The 21,302-nt window shown below is 47.6% G+C and overlaps 1 protein-coding gene across 6 annotated transcripts in view; it reads right to left on the minus strand.

Annotated features, from left to right (window-relative positions):
• Nucleotides 1–21,302, minus strand: part of ATP2C1 (ATPase secretory pathway Ca2+ transporting 1) — a 1,883,161-nt gene that overhangs the window by 1,219,240 nt on the left and 642,619 nt on the right. For all 6 annotated transcript variants that reach the window (XM_069648728.1, XM_069648731.1, XM_069648729.1 and 3 more), the window contains one exon: nt 3,112–3,270. In XM_069648728.1, the coding sequence (XP_069504829.1) occupies nt 3,112–3,270 (159 nt within the window). The remainder of the gene's footprint in view (nt 1–3,111; nt 3,271–21,302) is intronic.

Below are 21,302 nucleotides of genomic sequence, written 5' to 3' on the forward strand. Positions count from 1 at the left end.
ACCTAAAACCTGAGCATGTGCCATGTGAAGCTTCTGGCATCAAGGAAGGGCATCCAAGGCAACATCTTTAATCTGAGGAATCGCCATGTTGTCAGGGCCAACCAGAGAAGTTTTCGGCGCCGGGGAATCTGAACATAAAACGAATTGCCTGCCTGTCCTTCAGCCTCATATATATACTTTTATTTACACATTTGGCACATCTAATTGGCATGTCTGACAAGAGGATAGCGAAAGAGACAGCATGGTTATCATTCTTTGACTTTTTACTCCCACTGAAACCCCATTAATGAAAACGTACCAGCATAGGGAGAAGAGACAACAAAATCTCCTAGGACAAATGGTTTCAAAAGGCTGGGTCTCATGGCAGGCATCAACTTCTAATTAAAAACTGGATTTGCAGAAGCTATTAAGTGTTAGAGTAATTAAGTGTTCCAAGGTCCTTTGATCACAAGACTGAAAAATCAACTGACTGCACTGTCGGACCCGGGAGCAGTTTGGCAGCCTTTTTACCTAGTAATCATCAAGGCTCCAGATGTTAAGATGTTCCTTTTTCTTTACACATAAAACCAACGGAAAGCAATCTGTTAAGTATTTGTAACAATTTGAAATTAAAGGAAAAGTAGGCCTTTTGATGGTCTCCCTATGCCATCACACCTGGCAGGCCAATGGAAGTGCCAACTGAAAGCATGCAGAGATTTCACTCTGAAGCAGTTTACAGATCCACAGAAATATCAATAATCATAACCACAGAATTATCTGGTTGATGTTAAAGCGCATCCGTTTGTTTTTAAGGTGAGTTTTCATTAAGGTGCAAGTTTAGCTTGTGTGCCAGTATGTGTGCGTTTTTAACAAATATATGTGTATGCACATTCTAGAGGAGAAAAACAACAGACATTAATTAGCTCGGTTACAGTCCTATTAGAGGAGGGCTCCAGTTGGCAAGAAAACAATGCAAACGCTATACAAGTTTTGCTGGTTGTGGTAATGCTGCGAATTAAACTTGCTTTGATTTAGAGGTGCCCAGTTCTATGGGTGCCCCATGTGATTTTAATCAAATAGTAAACCGATTGTACTATAGGAGAAAGCAACCTGTGTTGATCTGCATCAGACCATCACTGCGTGATTAACATTACAAACATCGACGTGTTAAAGTCAATTTTTCATTTGAACAAAATCGGAAAAATACCACTTGCAAGTAAATTCTTTTACGAAGCAAAACTTGTATGTAGATATAGTTAAGATGTCAGAAATATAGACGAATTGTTGAAAAAATGAATACTTTAAAACAGGGAGCCTTAAATATCAATAACTTTTTTCCTTGCTTTTCATGTTCACAAAAAGCAATGGAACTACTCTAAAATGACATCGGGATAATGTTGAGTTGCGTATTGGAGTCAACAATAAAAACAGATGTTAGAAAGGCATTTATGTGTCTAGTTTGAAACGTTTCTGCCCTGTTAAATAGTTTGATGAGATCCTGTCACAGATTTTCACTGTTTATTTCTGGATCATCGATTTTTATTAATCTGACAATGAGTCAAGCCAAACCCAACTATGTACTTTTTGACAAAGACTTTACAAAACATTTTGATATAAATAAACTGTAATGAACAGAGCAAAAAGGAACTGACACTGGAATTAAATGTAAGCCTGCACCAGTCTTATGAATAACTATGACAACATACACCATAAAGGGGACCATAGACCGAGGTATTTGAGTTATTTAGTGGAACAAGAAGCATCTTCCTTTCCAATTAGCTATACATACTGTGACGACCCTCCAGATGGCGTCACTTTTCCTCAGAGGGGAGTCCCTTTCCATGATGCTAGGCAGGTGAGGCAGCTAACCGATAGTCCCCCTAGGGGTGCTAACTTGCGGGAGCATCTAATGAAGAGGAACTCCCCTCCTGGGTACAAGGACGTGTGTCTGGGACACTGCCCCTGTATCTCCCAACCGCACAGGGTGATAATACCAAAACATTCCTTAAATGTCAAATTCCACCACTATGTGTTACTGTAATGTGTCAGTCTCACTATACTGGGACGAGAAAGAACTCAAGAAGGCTACAGGAAAGCATGAAGAGTGTTCAATCAGTTGTTGCCAATCCAACTGACGTTACACTGGGGCAGTCCCAACTATTTAAGCTAAAAAGCAAAGAAGGACATGGAGACCAAAATCTGGAAGGAGAAGTCGGCGAGCTAGGAGGCTGCCAAAAAGCTGGTGAGTTGGAAGCCAGGCGACCGAAGACTATCGAAACAGCAGTGTGGAGTGATGAGAAGGAACCAAGGGACACCAGGAAAGCCTCTCGCCAGTCTGAGAATTGGCAACCATGAAGCTGAGAGTCAGTGTGGTGGTAGCATAGAGGCATCCATTCCCCAAGTGGCAAAGGTCTAAAAACGCCACAAAAAAAAAGTTACTGTGTTTCACTGGGAACTCCAGAACCATGGAAAACAACTCCCGTTCAGGAGTTGCTCTTTTGTCCAAGTCGCTCTTCCTCTTTGCCTGTTATTGTGTCAACACCAGAACACCCCAAGAGCCAGCTCTTCTTTTCCCCTCCCTTTTAAAAAAAGGGACGCAAACAAAGCGAGAGAAAACTGAATAAGGAGAAGAGACTTTCAAGTCAAGGTCTAACACACAAGCTAGGACAATATCCCAGAGAAGGGAAGCATTCCACCGGGGTATGGTTTTTGTAGCTTTGGACTTCTTGTTTTTCAGTGGTAGGGATAGTTTAGAAGTTTAAACCAGGACGGCAACATTTTTATTTGGACGTCACAGACATCCTTACAGACCAGAGTTTTAGTTTTGTTGAGGTAGGGAAAACCACCTCTAGAGAAGGAAAGATAGGATTTTGAAATACCCAATAAATGTGTATAGCAAAAACTTTGAAATCTTGGTCAGCATTCTAATTCCATGTCACCACAATACACACAAGCTACATTACATGGGAAAATCAGCACGCAAAGCAAAGAGGAAAATTTAGGAGAAAGTCTAGCAGTAAAACCATACCAAACGCACTTCTGATTATAAAAAGTAAAGTAACCTAGTTCTTCAACCTTTTTAGTTAGTGTCCTTCTACTAGAAACAATACACTTAAATTGGTTTTAAAATACCTTTGCTTTGCCACATCGAACTAGTGTACCCATGAATGCAATGTTGCTTCTACAGGTGAGATCACCACCATTAGCATCAGCTGTTTGTGGAGAAGTAGACTTGGAGCATGGAGTAGTCTCACCTGTGAGACTAGACTCATCAATAGAGAGATCCATGGCCTGCAGAAGAGAAAAGTATTGATTAAAGACAACTTGAATTCTTCCATTTGTCATTAAGTGATCGTTTTTTAAAATAATTGTTTTATTAGTTTTTCAAGAACAACAAAACATAAAACCAAAAACAACATCACAGCAAGGCACACGTAACACAGGCAGAAAGACCCAAGGGCCACGATACATTACAAAGAAAACACTGATCGCCAACACACCCCCAAATCATAGGATGGACATTCCCACGTTCCTCAAAGGTCAAATAAAGTTGAGAGCAAACTAAACCAAACGATTAAACACCTTATAGCATCAATCTTCGTTTCCCCATCGGTCCCTATATTGCAAAACTTCGAGGAGCAACCCCAAGACCTGTATACACATTCATTGACTGCTCTACAATTGTCCATGACCAGCACCCATTTGGAAAATGTGGGTACTTCTCTCATCCCCCAGTGCATGGCGATGTTTCTCTTGGCCACTATCAGTGCATTTTCTGATGATAGCTTCTCATAACGAGAATAAGCTGTGTCCCCACCACACACCCAACAGCGCAGAAACTGCCGGTACAGGTTCAGACACCAAGGAGATTTTGTTAATAACCATGCTCCAAAACCTCTGGATCTTCGGACATGCCCAAATGGTATGGTAAAATGTACCCTGACTGACATGTCACTGCAGACAGTTGGGATCCGTAGCACGGTTCCAATTAAGCAATTCCCAATTGTAGTATATTCTGTGTACAATCTTTAGCTGGACAGGTCTGAAACGGGGTGGGATTGCTATCTCCCTGGTAGCCATGACGGCCTTGTGCCAGTCCTCCACCACAATGGGACCTACATCAGACTAGAAGAAAAGACCAAGACTAATGAGCCTTCGGTGTGGGCCGCACACCCCTTACCCACTTTTGGGTTCAGCAATTTTGTTGCGTAAATAAATACATTTTCATTCAAGTGTAGTTATATTAAGAGGCTTTATTTTCTTAAATGCTTGTTTTGTTTCAATTTCTCAAAGCTAAAAAAATATAGCTTGACCATTTAGGCAGGTACTGAGGCAAACAAAAAATTCAACCCTATTTGGCTAATGCATTTCGGATTAAAAATCCTTCTTCAGAGCCTGGTTATAAAGTTGTGACTAATCCATAAACACAAAAGAACATATATTGTGTATACACATATTGAAATCATTTACATATATTAACGTTGTGTGTGACACATTTAGTCAATTCAAAATGTACAGGGCGCCCACAGTTATATACATACAATCAACAGGTAAGAAAAACATAAAAAAGAAAGTCTCATCAGTGCATTTGTTATGGCAAATCGTAATTCCCATTTGTTCTAACATATCTGTTCAAAACTAGACTATTCGAATGAAAGCACCACCACACTGTATGTGTCTTCTCTGTATAACGCCTGGATGCCCTCGGGCTTTGGCGCTTAAGAAGTGAAATAACATAACATTTGGGTTGCACTGTCCGGCAGAAAACCATTCTGGCTGTGGTGGATCAGTGCTGCTAAGAACGTATGCAGCCTTGTAGCCAGGATTTCAGCCAATACCATCATCGCCACGTTGAGGAGACAGATGGGCTGATACGATGAGCATTGATCAGGTGACTTATCCTTTTTCGGTATCACTACAACTGTTGCTCGTCTTAGGTCAGGGGGTAATATCCCCTTGTTCTTACTACACCGGAACATGAACAGCATCGGCCCCAAGACATTGAACAGCCTTTTCCACAGTTCCGCTGGGAAACCATTGGGTCCCAGCGACTTACCCGATTAAAGTGACACTATTGCTGCCACCACATCGTTCCTGTACATCGGTTATGAGGGGGAGGGGAATATCCTCCAACATATTCAAATAAGGTGGGACGCTGTATGTCCCCAGGGGTCACATACAGACACTTCTAGTCTCACATACTTCCTCAAATATCCCGACTGCCTCGCCATCTAACTTTTCGATCTTACACACATGCCTAGATGGAACGTCATGCCACTGCAGTCATGCCAGCAGCTTCCCTGCCCTATCCCCCATCTGGTACACCGTGGATCAGGACACCAGATGGGCCCTGTCTTGCAATGTCTGTTGCAAGGGTGCAACATAAGTCTCAGGCCTGGAGCAGCTGCCGCTGCGTGGGTCTGAGACCGTTCTGCCAGGAACTGTTGCAGTATCTGGAGCTCCACCTCAAACACCCTAGCCATCCTCTCCTTCTCTAGCAGCAAGCACGGAAATAGCCTCCCCCTGAGTAACTGCTTTGTGGACCTCTCACAGCATCCCGGGACTCAACCATGGCAGTGTTTAGGTGGAAATACTCTGTTTTTTCTTGAAGCTGTTGGGGTGGTCAGGAAAAGGACCCCACAAGCAAGGGGGATTTATGTTGCATGTGCCATATTGATGACTGAGCGGATGGACGGCAAAGTGAGAGCAAGGTTACAATTTTCATATGTATGAAGTGTAGTTAATTGTGGATGGATGTTAATTTTTTGTGTTACTTTTTGTTTAGAACTGATATATTAGCTTACATGCGCGCAGAAAGATAAAGTGTTAAAACCACCAAATGAAAGAAACAATTCACACATGGAGGGCTCTGCACACTGATACAAAAACATAGGGAAATTGTGACTCTAAAAGGTAGTGGGCTTTTTTCAAATGAATTAGAACATGGTAGTCAGAACTGTTTTCCAAGTGAACTTTGACTTTTGAGAAACTGCCTGCGCAGGATTTCAGAGGACATAGCACAGCTAAATAAGAAACTTCAACCTTCCCGGGTAGCTCAGTTGAAGGAGAAGGCCATGGAGTTTATGGTCTGAAAAGTAACACAGATGGTAGATATAATCTCCTGAATGCAGAGAAGCTTGACAGCAGGGGTTTCGCTATTTGTTTTTGACCAGCAATACACATGGGGTGAGTCAAGGCTAAAGTATTTGGAAGCCAGGAGTTTCAGATGTGCTGTGTGCAATGAAGTGGCAGATAAATGGATTAGAATGTACCAATGGAACCAGTGAACTGGGGAATTAGATAGTATTGCTAATTCAAACAGAACTTATTTGCCCAGCCTTCTACACATTGCACATGGTTCACATAAATATTCAGAGCGATCAAGAGTTAAGCTTAAAAGTGCTTAGGCCAGTCATTAATAGTAATTCATTCTGTTTGCATACACATGTTTAACCATGTGCTGATATCATGACCTACCATCGACACATCCTAGAAGGAGGTGTGTTCTACACATAGGCTGGAGATGGTAGTTTAGATAAAGGCTACTGATGAGAGTGTAGGAATTGGAGAAATATAGGATTTCTTTGAAGAGGGTTTTGTCCAATCACGTGTGGGGTGGATTGTAATAAAGTATCTGGGAGAGTTTTAACTATGCAAAAATGTATATGATGTGGTTTGTTGAGACGTAGGTCAGTTTGGTTCTATAATGCCATCTAACTGCTCCCCGGATAACTGTATAATAAACTTGTTTTACGGACAAAACATGCACTCGTCCCTCGGGTGGTGGACCCGCTTGGGTTAAGGTGATTAAGGGGCCCCGCCCCCACAAAGCTCACCAACCACTTCAGGGAATACCAGAAAGTGTGTGTTAATTCGCCATAAATAGCAACAGTGGGGAGTGATCAGAGAGCCTATTGGTAACAGTTCAATGTCACTAACCTGTTGTAAGTGGGAAACAGAAAATACGGTCAATCCTTGAAAGGGAGAGGTGAACCTTGGAATGAAAGGAGTTCCTTCTTTTCTGCGGATGAGCCGCATGCCACCCATCCGCCAGGCCCAATGCAAGTGCAAAATCATGAAGATTTGAACGCTTCCAGCAACCACCCCCATTGTCTATTGTTCCTGTCCGACTCATAATCACCTCAGTAAAATCGCCCCCCACAAGCCAACGGTCCACCTGGTATTTCACAGTCCCTGTATTGCATGTAGGAGCTCAATCTATAGCAGTGTTACGGCGTACACATTAAGGAGCCCCAGGGTCACCTCCCCCAGTGTCCCCGTAATCGGGATGTACCTCTCAAAGGATCACGGACCGCCTTTGAGATCCGGAAAGGAACATTCTTCCGAACTGGCACCATAACCCCCTCGGCAACACAGAAAAAATGCTTGTGCCTGAACTGGATATTTGGAGCGTTTAATAAAAACCTGCATTCTATACCCGTAAGGTGTGTTTCCTGAAGGAACACAAAAGTGGATAGATATTGGGATCTGTGTCCGCCAGTGTCCATTCAAGCTGCAAGCCCCATCTCGAGCCGAGTCCCTTGTAAACGTGTCCTTCTGAGACTGCACCATACACTTCAGCACAGATTGCTTTCAATATGCACACTGCGCTAGGAACCCACGTTGACCTTTATACATCCCCTTGATGCTGCTGGGACCCACACATACACCTGCACATGGTGGTGCTATAGTGATTTCACAGTCTTTCGACCTGTGTTCATATGTCAGTCCCCTGTCTCACACCCATAGACAAACTTGTTTAGTCATGTCCCATTATGATTCTCTTCATCGCTACGTGTCGATTTAAATGTGGATTCTTTCCCCTTTTACAGTCTTGTACTATCCACTATGTAATCTACACAAGTCCTCCTTACTCCTAGGCCTTTTGTACTCATCTTTAACACTGTATACTTTGATTTCCCCACAGGAGCTTCTCTGGCATACTCCCAGATGCAGCGCTGTTTTTCCACATTGACAGACTTGCCAGTGGGATTTTATTTAAAACACAGACCGAAACCACCAACTTGCAACTGAACTTAAACTTGTTGAGACCTTACTTCCAGGTACTCTATCCCCCCTCTCCCCCCCAATACCCTGTCAATTGCCTTTGCCCTTTGAATACCAATATATGGTATTTGAACCCTGGCAAGCCCACCCCCACACTCCCTTCACTGGGTCTGTCTTTTTCAGCACTCCACTGTTGCTGGGAACTACAGACGACCTGAATTGATTCCGATAATGTTGTATATTGCCTGAACTTGTCATTTTCTCATCCTGAGGAGGGCTGGGCCTATTTTTGGATGAAACGTGGACCCCTTTTATTGGCCCAAAAATTAATGAGTCAACAATATACAATCTCCAGGGTCATTAACCCACTCTGCTCCAACTGAGAGCTTTTCAAAAATAAGACTAGTTGTAGCCAAATTGTAGTAGACAGATGTCACTTCTTGATTAGGTTACACTTTACATTCCAGTGTATATCTCTAATATCGTTGTTTATATTTTCCTATCCCTATGCTTTGTTGCTTTGATTTTGTAAAAACGTTCTATGCGGTTTGTTAGTTTTTTTTATTTCTCAGTTTACACACCAATGTTCTATTAATGATACAAGGCAGCCACAGTGTGCTTGACTTGTATGGTGATTGTTACATTTTATGTTAACTCTATTGTCGGTCTTGCATTAAATAATCAAATGTGAATTTGCTTCACATATATTGGTGGGTGTGCGCTGGGCACATGTAGGGCCACAGTCTAGATCTTTCTAATTTTCTAATATGTGCATAATAACCTTTTAGAATTGCACCGTAGTCGCGCCTTCGGGCACCAGGCTTGTTGTCCCTTGCTGGAACATTCGATGACAAACAGATTATCTTCCACTCCTGGGCATTATGCGTACCACCGGTTTGAGAAAGCACTGAGATCAACCAATGTGCCAAGGAATTGCGAGTATAGCCAGATATCGGACCCACTCCATGACCCTTAGACTACCTTGCTGTGAAGAACAAACTTAACCACAAAAACCACCTCAATTTCGAAGCATAGCCCACACCAAGCCTGTGAACTTGGTGTATCCATTGCCCAACATCAGCTATAACTAGTGATACCGGGGGAGCAAGACCGACCCTGGTAGAATACCCTGGGGTACCCCACATCCCCGCCCATATAAAGACACATCCCAGTCCCCCAGCTTCACTGCAGTCCCATCTTATAGTGTCTAGGACTCATTACATTAATTCACACTCCTCTTCAAACCAAGTCCCCCATTGAACTCCTCATCCTTCATATAGGATACATTACTCACCATAATCGTATTTCTGATGCTTGAATCTGCTTAGATTCAAATGCTCTACATAGTCCGACATCTGCGGTAGTCGCGAAGTATTACAAGATTTGTTTTTGAAAATCGAAAACGGAAGTCGACAGGGTGTTAGTAATACTATCCCTAGTGTGACATGTTCTGTGTACCCATGGTCCTTCACGCGTTGAGGTCCCTCAGATTGTTTCTGACATGAGGTTGCATGAAGTGTAGCGGGAGCACAGATGTGATAGAGCAGAAACAATGATAAACCAGAAAACACCTATGCACCTTCTACCCAAGTAGGGGATGAAGGATGGGCGCACGTGAATCTAAGCAAATACAAGCACCAGAAATACGATTACAGTGAGTAATGTATCCTATCCGAGTCCTGTGGATCTGCTTAGATCACATGCTCTGCATAGATTACCGAGCAGTATCTGGAGAAGGAGGTCGGATGTGTGAAGGTACAGCGGCATATAGATGTTTTAGCACTGCTTGTCCCACCTGTGAATCTGCTTTAGAGTGATTGTCAATGCAATAATGCTGTGTGAAAGAATGAATATAGCAACTTTGCAAATGACGTCTAGAGGGACGTTTGCAATGAAGGCTAAGGTAGCATCACTTACTTACTTCCAGCGTACTGTGAAAAAAGGAGGAGCATCCATCCGCTAGCACCTTAAGTTTGGCTGGGTAAAACATCATTAATCAATAATCTCTCTCAGCTTCCTTAGCACAGCATCGTAGGATCTAAAGTAAAGCCAGGAAAGATCATGATATTGGCATTTGCCACTCTGTATGTCGAGTTCCTCCTGGAGTCATTCAGGATAGCGTCCTTGCTGCCAAAGCTGAGGAGTTTGGCCACGATCGGACGTGCCGGCGCACCTACCGGGGGTTTCCTGCCCAACACCCTTTGCTCGCTTTCAACAGAAAAACATTTTGATAGACTTCGTATTTTAAGGGTATTCACAAAGAGTGCCTCCAAAAACAATTCCAAGGTCCCTTCCGCCAATCCGAAAATTCAGATGTTTCTGGTGGAGCGGCTCTCTGCATCCTCTGCTCGATCTTCCAAGCATCTTGTGGCCGATGTGAGGACACTGATCCTGGCACGCAGTACTGCAACTTCGTCTTCCGTCACGCTCAATCTCTTTGCAACCTCAGTCACTATCTCACTAACTTTGAGGTCTGCACGGACTAAGGACACCTCAACCCGGACTGTCTGCACCTTGGTTTCTAAGCAGGCTTCATCAATTAGAGCATTTATGAGGGAGCCTTTGTAAACTGGCGTACCTGTGCATGTTTTTGGCTGTCCACTGTGTACTGCTACTATGGCTCTACCCTACCAGCCCAGCGGTGTCCTAGTGGCTGAGAGCAGTCACATTTGCGTCAGATCTGGAGGAGCGCTGGTCCTCGCTACAACCAAGAAAACTACAAACCAATAGACATATGGCCACCATTCTGAAATTATCTATTGTCAGTCCAAACGGGTGTAAAAGATGTAGAAAGCCCAACCACCGACGGATGACTTTCCCCTTGTTCTTTCAATGCTATTGTCACACCAGCTAGCGTTGATGCCCAAAGAGGTAATGTGTTTTCTTCTATTGATGTTGCTATCTGTTCTGCTTTTGTTGTAATGTCAAACACTTCTAAATAAAGGTGTTAAAAAAATGTTTTATGCTTGCATTTTCAAATTCACCAGTGTTAGATATTTAGTTTCAACTTTTATTATTGTGCTAATATCCTGTACAGTTATCCGGTAATCAAGTTCTGTTTTAATATTTTCCAAAATCTTAAAAGCTATTTTAGTCTATGGTAATATGCGATTGTATTTGGTAAAAAAAAAAGCCAGAAAAAAATGCTTTCATTTCTGTTTTTTGTTTTAAGGTGTGGGAAATGTTCTCATTTGTAGACATTTTTGAAAGTCTTTTGCGCTATGTGATGAATCCAGGGAATTTGTCCCTTCTCCCCAACGGGAAACCACCCCTTTTGAGACTAGGAAGGTGAGCACACTATGCAAAACCCTCCCTAGAAGTTTGGGCAAGCAGGATCTTACAAGGGGAACAGAGGGACAGAAAGACAGATTGCGTTGCAACTGAAGCAGCAGACCAATGGGGCCGAATCCAGTGCCGAGCGAAGACTGAGAAAGCCGCAAACTGAGGACTGTGTCCAGCTGGAAGGAGCAACTGCCCCCCCCAGCAACAGCTCCCGCGAGAACACAGGTACGTGGGTCGCAGAGAAGAAGGAGGGCGGCTTTCTCCATGAGATGGTAAAAGAGAAACCAACACTAAGCAAGCTGAACGCATAGAACACCAACAATGAAAGAAAGATCCAAAGAAGGGATTTTGAGTTGAGGATTTATTGAACCTAAAATGTCTGGTTGTCTGCCTCCTATCTCTGACCTACCACAGTTACCTTACATCTTCATCTGCAATTCGGAAAATGTGATAATACTGATTTCAGGCCATATGTCACTAACCAGTTTCATCTCCAGGACTTCCACGTCGTACCAATACTATCCCCTAATGTGCAGCAATTTGTGATTATTCCATAGAGCAGTATATCCTGATAATTTACGCAACCGTAAATTATCAGGCTATACCGTACAATGGGATTATCTCGATTTGGTGCACTCATCAGGGGATAGCACTGCTAGTATGAAACCTGCTCTTGGACGCATAAATACTATGTCACTATACCCCCCTTCCTCAGTTCCCCACCTTTTTCCACCCTGAGCTCAGCAGCTGCAGAGGATTACGCTTGAAAAAAGCCCAGAAAAAAATAATGTTAGTTTTTGTTGTGTGTGAGCAACAGGACCATACTGGAAGTCACTGACTGCCAGTACTACTACAGCAAGGCATCAAACTGTGCCTAACACATAATCAAAACCTAGTTCTATTAGAAGAGGACAACCAAATATAGATTGCAGACCACTTTAGCAGGTCCAAATGGGATGGTGATGAGGAATCTGTGGGAGAAGAATCTATAGAAAGAACATTACTGGCAAGTAATTTCTCCTTCAATGGATTGAATTCTCCCACATATGCCTCATCAGATAGACTCCCAAAGCAGCACAGAGTGCAAAGGCGGGATATAAGCCCTCAGACAAGGAAGCTCAGCAACACCACTCTGAACAACTTGCCACATCCAAGCAGTAATGCTTGCTGAATGTGTGGAGTGATGGCATATTTCCTTTACTGACAAGCCCCTCTGCAATGCAGAAGAAGCTGCCACACCCCTGGAGAAATGTGCCCTGATGCCTGGTGGCAGATCTGTTCCTGCTCTCGGATTACACTCTGCAAATCAGAGTGTTATCCACCCAGAGATTGTCTGCTTGGACCCAGTCAGACCCTTCCTCGTTAGGGAGAAAGTCACAGAGTTGGTTGTCGCGCCTAAATTCCGCTGTCCTAGCCACATAAAAGCATAGCGCACTCTTAGGGTCCAGCTTGTGTAGCCTCTCTTCATCCTCAGAAGGATGTGGAGGAGGGATAAACACTGGCAAATCAATGTTCTGGGACACATGGAATTCAACCACCACTTCAGGCAGAAATTTAGGAAGTACTTCGAGCGAAGCTTTCTCCTTGAGGAATCACAGTAAAGGCGGCTTGCAAGATAAAGCCTGCAGCTCACTTACACCATCTCAGGGTAAGTAGCCTGATAGGACATGAATGCATGGGCTCAAAACAAGCCGCCATCAGGAATGTCAACACCAAGTTTAAGTCCCAGTCCGGAAACCAAAAACGGAAAAGGCAGAAAACTATTGACAAGGCCTTTCAGGAATAGGGTCATAACCAGGATTGTGAAGAAAGATCCTTGATTCAGAGACCTCTTGAACACAGACAAAGCAGGCAAGTAGCCTTTGACTGTGCCCATCTGAAGGCCTGAAGAGGGCAGGGACAGAAGTAACGCCATCACTGAAGTGGGGGAACAATCTGATGAGCAGGAGCTCATCCCTCAAGGCCCCGACACTGCAGGAGCAGCGGGCCAGGAAGACATCCAGGATCAGCTGTTGCCATCCGGTAAGCGCTGCCACATTGCGCTCGTTCTGAAACTATCTAAGTTCGATTTTGCTAAATTACTAAATAATTGCTCACAAGTGCTCTGAGTTGCCCCTTTAAGGTCCCAGGCAACCTGCACTTGCTCCGCACCTGCAAAAGCTTATTTTGCCCCGTTTCCTGCACCGAAGCACACGAGGCTCCCCCTTCTAAGATGGCCGCCGTATTCAGGCCTGTTTCACTCTGTGCCTTACCAGGCACACATCAGTAGCCTGTCCTGCCTGATTGGCTACAAGCATACACAACTCCTGCCATTGGGCGCCGGCAGGCGAAGCCGGCCCCCTCCTTCCAAGGCCCACGGGAACAAGGCCGGAGCCTGTTCTCTGCCTGAGAGTCGCTGTGGACGCCATCTGATGAGCAGGAGCTCATCCCTCAAGGCCCCGACACTGCAGGAGCAGCGGGCCAGGAAGACATCCAGGATCAGCTGTTGCCATCCGGTAAGCGCTGCCACATTGCGCTCGTTCTGAAACTATCTAAGTTCGATTTTGCTAAATTACTAAATAATTGCTCACAAGTGCTCTGAGTTGCCCCTTTAAGGTCCCAGGCAACCTGCACTTGCTCCGCACCTGCAAAAGCTTATTTTGCCCCGTTTCCTGCACCGAAGCATACGAGGCTCCCCCTTCTAAGATGGCCGCCGTATTCAGGCCTGTTTCACTCTGTGCCTTACCAGGCACACATCAGTAGCCTGTCCTGCCTGATTGGCTACAAGCATACACAACTCCTGCCATTGGGCGCCGGCAGGCGAAGCCGGCCCCCTCCTTCCAAGGCCCACGGGAACAAGGCCGGAGCCTGTTCTCTGCCTGAGAGTCGCTGTGGACGCCATCTGATGAGCAGGAGCTCATCCCTCAAGGCCCCGACACTGCAGGAGCAGCGGGCCAGGAAGACATCCAGGATCAGCTGTTGCCATCCGGTAAGCGCTGCCACATTGCGCTCGTTCTGAAACTATCTAAGTTCGATTTTGCTAAATTACTAAATAATTGCTCACAAGTGCTCTGAGTTGCCCCTTTAAGGTCCCAGGCAACCTGCACTTGCTCCGCACCTGCAAAAGCTTATTTTGCCCCGTTTCCTGCACCGAAGCACACGAGGCTCCCCCTTCTAAGATGGCCGCCGTATTCAGGCCTGTTTCACTCTGTGCCTTACCAGGCACACATCAGTAGCCTGTCCTGCCTGATTGGCTACAAGGATACACAACTCCTGCCATTGGGCGCCGGCAGGCGAAGCCGGCCCCCTCCTTCCAAGGCCCACGGGAACAAGGCCGGAGCCTGTTCTCTGCCTGAGAGTCGCTGTGGACGCCATCTGATGAGCAGGAGCTCATCCCTCAAGGCCCCGACACTGCAGGAGCAGCGGGCCAGGAAGACATCCAGGATCAGCTGTTGCCATCCGGTAAGCGCTGCCACATTGCGCTCGTTCTGAAACTATCTAAGTTCGATTTTGCTAAATTACTAAATAATTGCTCACAAGTGCTCTGAGTTGCCCCTTTAAGGTCCCAGGCAACCTGCACTTGCTCCGCACCTGCAAAAGCTTATTTTGCCCCGTTTCCTGCACCGAAGCACACGAGGCTCCCCCTTCTAAGATGGCCGCCGTATTCAGGCCTGTTTCACTCTGTGCCTTACCAGGCACACATCAGTAGCCTGTCCTGCCTGATTGGCTACAAGCATACACAACTCCTGCCATTGGGCGCCGGCAGGCGAAGCCGGCCCCCTCCTTCCAAGGCCCACGGGAACAAGGCCGGAGCCTGTTCTCTGCCTGAGAGTCGCTGTGGACGCCATCTGATGAGCAGGAGCTCATCCCTCAAGGCCCCGACACTGCAGGAGCAGCGGGCCAGGAAGACATCCAGGATCAGCTGTTGCCATCCGGTAAGCGCTGCCACATTGCGCTCGTTCTGAAACTATCTAAGTTCGATTTTGCTAAATTACTAAATAATTGCTCACAAGTGCTCTGAGTTGCCCCTTTAAGGTCCCAGGCAACCTGCACTTGCTCCGCACCTGCAAAAGCTTATTTTGCCCCGTTTCCTGCACCGAAGCACACGAGGCTCCCCCTTCTAAGATGGCCGCCGTATTCAGGCCTGTTTCACTCTGTGCCTTACCAGGCACACATCAGTAGCCTGTCCTGCCTGATTGGCTACAAGCATACACAACTCCTGCCATTGGGCGCCGGCAGGCGAAGCCGGCCCCCTCCTTCCAAGGCCCACGGGAACAAGGCCGGAGCCTGTTCTCTGCCTGAGAGTCGCTGTGGACGCCATCTGATGAGCAGGAGCTCATCCCTCAAGGCCCCGACACTGCAGGAGCAGCGGGCCAGGAAGACATCCAGGATCAGCTGTTGCCATCCGGTAAGCGCTGCCACATTGCGCTCGTTCTGAAACTATCTAAGTTCGATTTTGCTAAATTACTAAATAATTGCTCACAAGTGCTCTGAGTTGCCCCTTTAAGGTCCCAGGCAACCTGCACTTGCTCCGCACCTGCAAAAGCTTATTTTGCCCCGTTTCCTGCACCGAAGCACACGAGGCTCCCCCTTCTAAGATGGCCGCCGTATTCAGGCCCGTTTCACTCTGTGCCTTACCAGGCACACATCAGTAGCCTGTCCTGCCTGATTGGCTACAAGCATACACAACTCCTGCCATTGGGCGCCGGCAGGCGAAGCCGGCCCCCTCCTTCCAAGGCCCACGGGAACAAGGCCGGAGCCTGTTCTCTGCCTGAGAGTCGCTGTGGACGCCATCTGATGAGCAGGAGCTCATCCCTCAAGGCCCCGACACTGCAGGAGCAGCGGGCCAGGAAGACATCCAGGATCAGCTGTTGCCATCCGGTAAGCGCTGCCACATTGCGCTCGTTCTGAAACTATCTAAGTTCGATTTTGCTAAATTACTAAATAATTGCTCACAAGTGCTCCGAGTTGCCCCTTTAAGGTCCCAGGCAACCTGCACTTGCTCCGCACCTGCAAAAGCTTATTTTGCCCCGTTTCCTGCACCGAAGCACACGAGGCTCCCCCTTCTAAGATGGCCGCCGTATTCAGGCCTGTTTCACTCTGTGCCTTACCAGGCACACATCAGTAGCCTGTCCTGCCTGATTGGCTACAAGCATACACAACTCCTGCCATTGGGCGCCGGCAGGCGAAGCCGGCCCCCTCCTTCCAAGGCCCACGGGAACAAGGCCGGAGCCTGTTCTCTGCCTGAGAGTCGCTGTGGACGCCATCTGATGAGCAGGAGCTCATCCCTCAAGGCCCCGACACTGCAGGAGCAGCGGGCCAGGAAGACATCCAGGATCAGCTGTTGCCATCCGGTAAGCGCTGCCACATTGCGCTCGTTCTGAAACTATCTAAGTTCGATTTTGCTAAATTACTAAATAATTGCTCACAAGTGCTCTGAGTTGCCCCTTTAAGGTCCCAGGCAACCTGCACTTGCTCCGCACCTGCAAAAGCTTATTTTGCCCCGTTTCCTGCACCGAAGCACACGAGGCTCCCCCTTCTAAGATGGCCGCCGTATTCAGGCCTGTTTCACTCTGTGCCTTACCAGGCACACATCAGTAGCCTGTCCTGCCTGATTGGCTACAAGCATACACAACTCCTGCCATTGGGCGCCGGCAGGCGAAGCCGGCCCCCTCCTTCCAAGGCCCACGGGAACAAGGCCGGAGCCTGTTCTCTGCCTGAGAGTCGCTGTGGACGCCATCTGATGAGCAGGAGCTCATCCCTCAAGGCCCCGACACTGCAGGAGCAGCGGGCCAGGAAGACATCCAGGATCAGCTGTTGCCATCCGGTAAGCGCTGCCACATTGCGCTCGTTCTGAAACTATCTAAGTTCGATTTTGCTAAATTACTAAATAATTGCTCACAAGTGCTCTGAGTTGCCCCTTTAAGGTCCCAGGCAACCTGCACTTGCTCCGCACCTGCAAAAGCTTATTTTGCCCCGTTTCCTGCACCGAAGCACACGAGGCTCCCCCTTCTAAGATGGCCGCCGTATTCAGGCCTGTTTCACTCTGTGCCTTACCAGGCACACATCAGTAGCCTGTCCTGCCTGATTGGCTACAAGCATACACAACTCCTGCCATTGGGCGCCGGCAGGCGAAGCCGGCCCCCTCCTTCCAAGGCCCACGGGAACAAGGCCGGAGCCTGTTCTCTGCCTGAGAGTCGCTGTGGACGCCATCTGATGAGCAGGAGCTCATCCCTCAAGGCCCCGACACTGCAGGAGCAGCGGGCCAGGAAGACATCCAGGATCAGCTGTTGCCATCCGGTAAGCGCTGCCACATTGCGCTCGTTCTGAAACTATCTAAGTTCGATTTTGCTAAATTACTAAATAATTGCTCACAAGTGCTCTGAGTTGCCCCTTTAAGGTCCCAGGCAACCTGCACTTGCTCCGCACCTGCAAAAGCTTATTTTGCCCCGTTTCCTGCACCGAAGCACACGAGGCTCCCCCTTCTAAGATGGCCGCCGTATTCAGGCCTGTTTCACTCTGTGCCTTACCAGGCACACATCAGTAGCCTGTCCTGCCTGATTGGCTACAAGCATACACAACTCCTGCCATTGGGCGCCGGCAGGCGAAGCCGGCCCCCTCCTTCCAAGGCCCACGGGAACAAGGCCGGAGCCTGTTCTCTGCCTGAGAGTCGCTGTGGACGCCATCTGATGAGCAGGAGCTCATCCCTCAAGGCCCCGACACTGCAGGAGCAGCGGGCCAGGAAGACATCCAGGATCAGCTGTTGCCATCCGGTAAGCGCTGCCACACTGCGCTCGTTCTGAAACTATCTAAGTTCGATTTTGCTAAATTACTAAATAATTGCTCACAAGTGCTCTGAGTTGCCCCTTTAAGGTCCCAGGCAACCTGCACTTGCTCCGCACCTGCAAAAGCTTATTTTGCCCCGTTTCCTGCACCGAAGCACACGAGGCTCCCCCTTCTAAGATGGCCGCCGTATTCAGGCCTGTTTCACTCTGTGCCTTACCAGGCACACATCAGTAGCCTGTCCTGCCTGATTGGCTACAAGCATACACAACTCCTGCCATTGGGCGCCGGCAGGCGAAGCCGGCCCCCTCCTTCCAAGGCCCACGGGAACAAGGCCGGAGCCTGTTCTCTGCCTGAGAGTCGCTGTGGACGCCATCTGATGAGCAGGAGCTCATCCCTCAAGGCCCCGACACTGCAGGAGCAGCGGGCCAGGAAGACATCCAGGATCAGCTGTTGCCATCCGGTAAGCGCTGCCACATTGCGCTCGTTCTGAAACTATCTAAGTTCGATTTTGCTAAATTACTAAATAATTGCTCACAAGTGCTCTGAGTTGCCCCTTTAAGGTCCCAGGCAACCTGCACTTGCTCCGCACCTGCAAAAGCTTATTTTGCCCCGTTTCCTGCACCGAAGCACACGAGGCTCCCCCTTCTAAGATGGCCGCCGTATTCAGGCCTGTTTCACTCTGTGCCTTACCAGGCACACATCAGTAGCCTGTCCTGCCTGATTGGCTACAAGCATACACAACTCCTGCCATTGGGCGCCGGCAGGCGAAGCCGGCCCCCTCCTTCCAAGGCCCACGGGAACAAGGCCGGAGCCTGTTCTCTGCCTGAGAGTCGCTGTGGACGCCATCTGATGAGCAGGAGCTCATCCCTCAAGGCCCCGACACTGCAGGAGCAGCGGGCCAGGAAGACATCCAGGATCAGCTGTTGCCATCCGGTAAGCGCTGCCACATTGCGCTCGTTCTGAAACTATCTAAGTTCGATTTTGCTAAATTACTAAATAATTGCTCACAAGTGCTCTGAGTTGCCCCTTTTTTTTTTTTAAATTCAAAGTTTATTGAGTTTATACAAGTTGAACATTCACTTACATTGCGATGAAGAAATTTCAGTGTATAAGTAGAAAGAGCACAAGAGAGAAGTATCATCAACATAAATCCTGTACAGTATTTCCTGAAAAGTGAACAGTATAGTGAACAAGAACAACAACGCCCAGTCGCACCCCTCCCCCTCCCCCCTCCCCCCCCTTCTCTAATATCTCCAAATAAATGGTTGGGAAACCTCCTTGCACAGCGAGACAACACCAGAGAACTTCGAATATGAGTATGATGACCGACCATTACACATAACGCAACTCAGAGAGCCGCCACAACAAAAATCTTCATTTGTTACTATTATTGGCACAAATCACAACAATGTATTGCACACTTTGTCTTTACGGGGCATGCTTGGCTCTAAACTCAGACCAGGCACTTTCAACATTAGTACGATCTCCGCGTAACGTAGCGGTCAGGCAGTCCATTCTGTAGAGATTCTGTGCCACCCCAAGCCATTCGGTTTTACTAGGGAGCTTGGGCCGCTTCCAAACCATGGTGAGGCAAGCTCGCGCAGCCATCAGGAGGCCCTGTACCATCCTAGGCGCTTTCACAACGTCGTCTCCTGTTTCGATCAGACCGAAGAGGACAAACATTGGTTGCTTCACCCTCTCTTCATCATCCAGGTCCCTGATCCAGCTAAGAACCTCCGACCAGTAAGTCTGGACCATGGTACACCCCCACCACATATGCCAGTAACCAGCCCGCTCCCCACAACCCCTCCAACAGTATGGACTAACACCTTGGTACATTTTGGCGAGCCTGATCGGGTCATACTGCCATCTATACAAAAGTTTTATAGCATGCAATTTGTATTGGCAGGATATTGAGGACTTCGCAGTGCGTCTGCAGATGTGTAGCCACAGCTTTTCGGAGATCTGTCTGCCCATATCCGCCTCCCATCTGCCCTTGAGCACCAAAGAAGGGGAGATGTCAGTCTCGATCATGGCCGAATACATAGCACTGATCAGACCACTGGAGCCTGTACATCGATCAAGGATCGCCTCAAAAGGGGTAAGGTCCCTCTGCAGCTGGTCTTTCCATACAGGCCTTGTCATCACCCCTTTGAGTCTCAGATAGAGGAAGACCGAGAGTGCTCCTATGCCAAGCGCTTCCTGGAGCTCTTGTATAGTTACGAAGGTTCCCCCACGCCATAATTGGCCTGCTCTTTCCAGCCCCGCCTGGTACCATGTTTCGTAGCTTCCCGGTTCCGGTATGGCGTCACGGATCCCTGGAGACCAAAGGTGACCCAGGGGGGATGGCCACGTCGTGACTCCAACCATTTTCTTGCCTGGTCTCCAAATAGCCCATAATGTACCTAGGATAGGGTGAGATCTAACACTTTCACGTAACTGGGATCTGGGGACCCATAACCATTCAGGCACAATAAAGGGACGAAGGTGGTAATTATCTAAGGCTATCCACTGGGGTTCCGAGCGTTGCCTAAAGTGTGGGACAAGGACTCTAAGTTGCGCCGCCCTGTAGTATGTTTCCATGTCCGGGAGGCCTACTCCCGCGTTGTCTTTGCGGAGCTGGAGTAAGGGTCTTGGGATTCTGGGTCTTTGGCCCTGCCACAAGAAGGACAAAAACATTTTTCGCACATCTACGAAATATTCCGGGGGCAACCTAACGGGGAGCATCTGGAACAAATATAATATCTTGGGGAGAAAGACCATCTTTATGGCATTTAAACGACCCATCCAGGAGATTGTGAGTTTAGACCACCGTTGGCTATCTTTCTGTAAGGCAAGTAGCAGTGGGGGGAAGTTAGCACCATATAGGGAATCGAAGTCACGGGTAACATTAACGCCCAAGTAACGGAGGGTAGTGAGGCTGACTTGGACTCCCAACGGGGCAAAGCGTGCGATCTCAGAATCTCTACTCTTATCAATCGGGAGGAGGACTGATTTCTCCGTATTGATTTTTAGGCCGGCCAGCGCGCCGTATTCCTCAATTATTTCAAGCGCAGCTGGGATTGAGGCCAAGGGGTCGGTCAAATGAAGCAAGATGTCATCCGCATATAGCCCCAGTTTGTACTCTCTTTCTCCCACCGTGATGCCCTTGACTCTACCGTCATTTCTTAGTTTCTGCGCCAGCGGTTCAAGGGACATGACGAACAATATCGCCGACAGTGGACAGCCTTGTCTCGTACCTCTTTCAAGGGGGAACCAACGTGAGTATC

Source organism: Ambystoma mexicanum, chromosome 2q (genome assembly GCF_040938575.1).
Source record: "Ambystoma mexicanum isolate Mex_15411 chromosome 2q, UKY_AmexF1_1, whole genome shotgun sequence".
Taxonomy (NCBI): Eukaryota; Metazoa; Chordata; class Amphibia; order Caudata; family Ambystomatidae; genus Ambystoma; species Ambystoma mexicanum.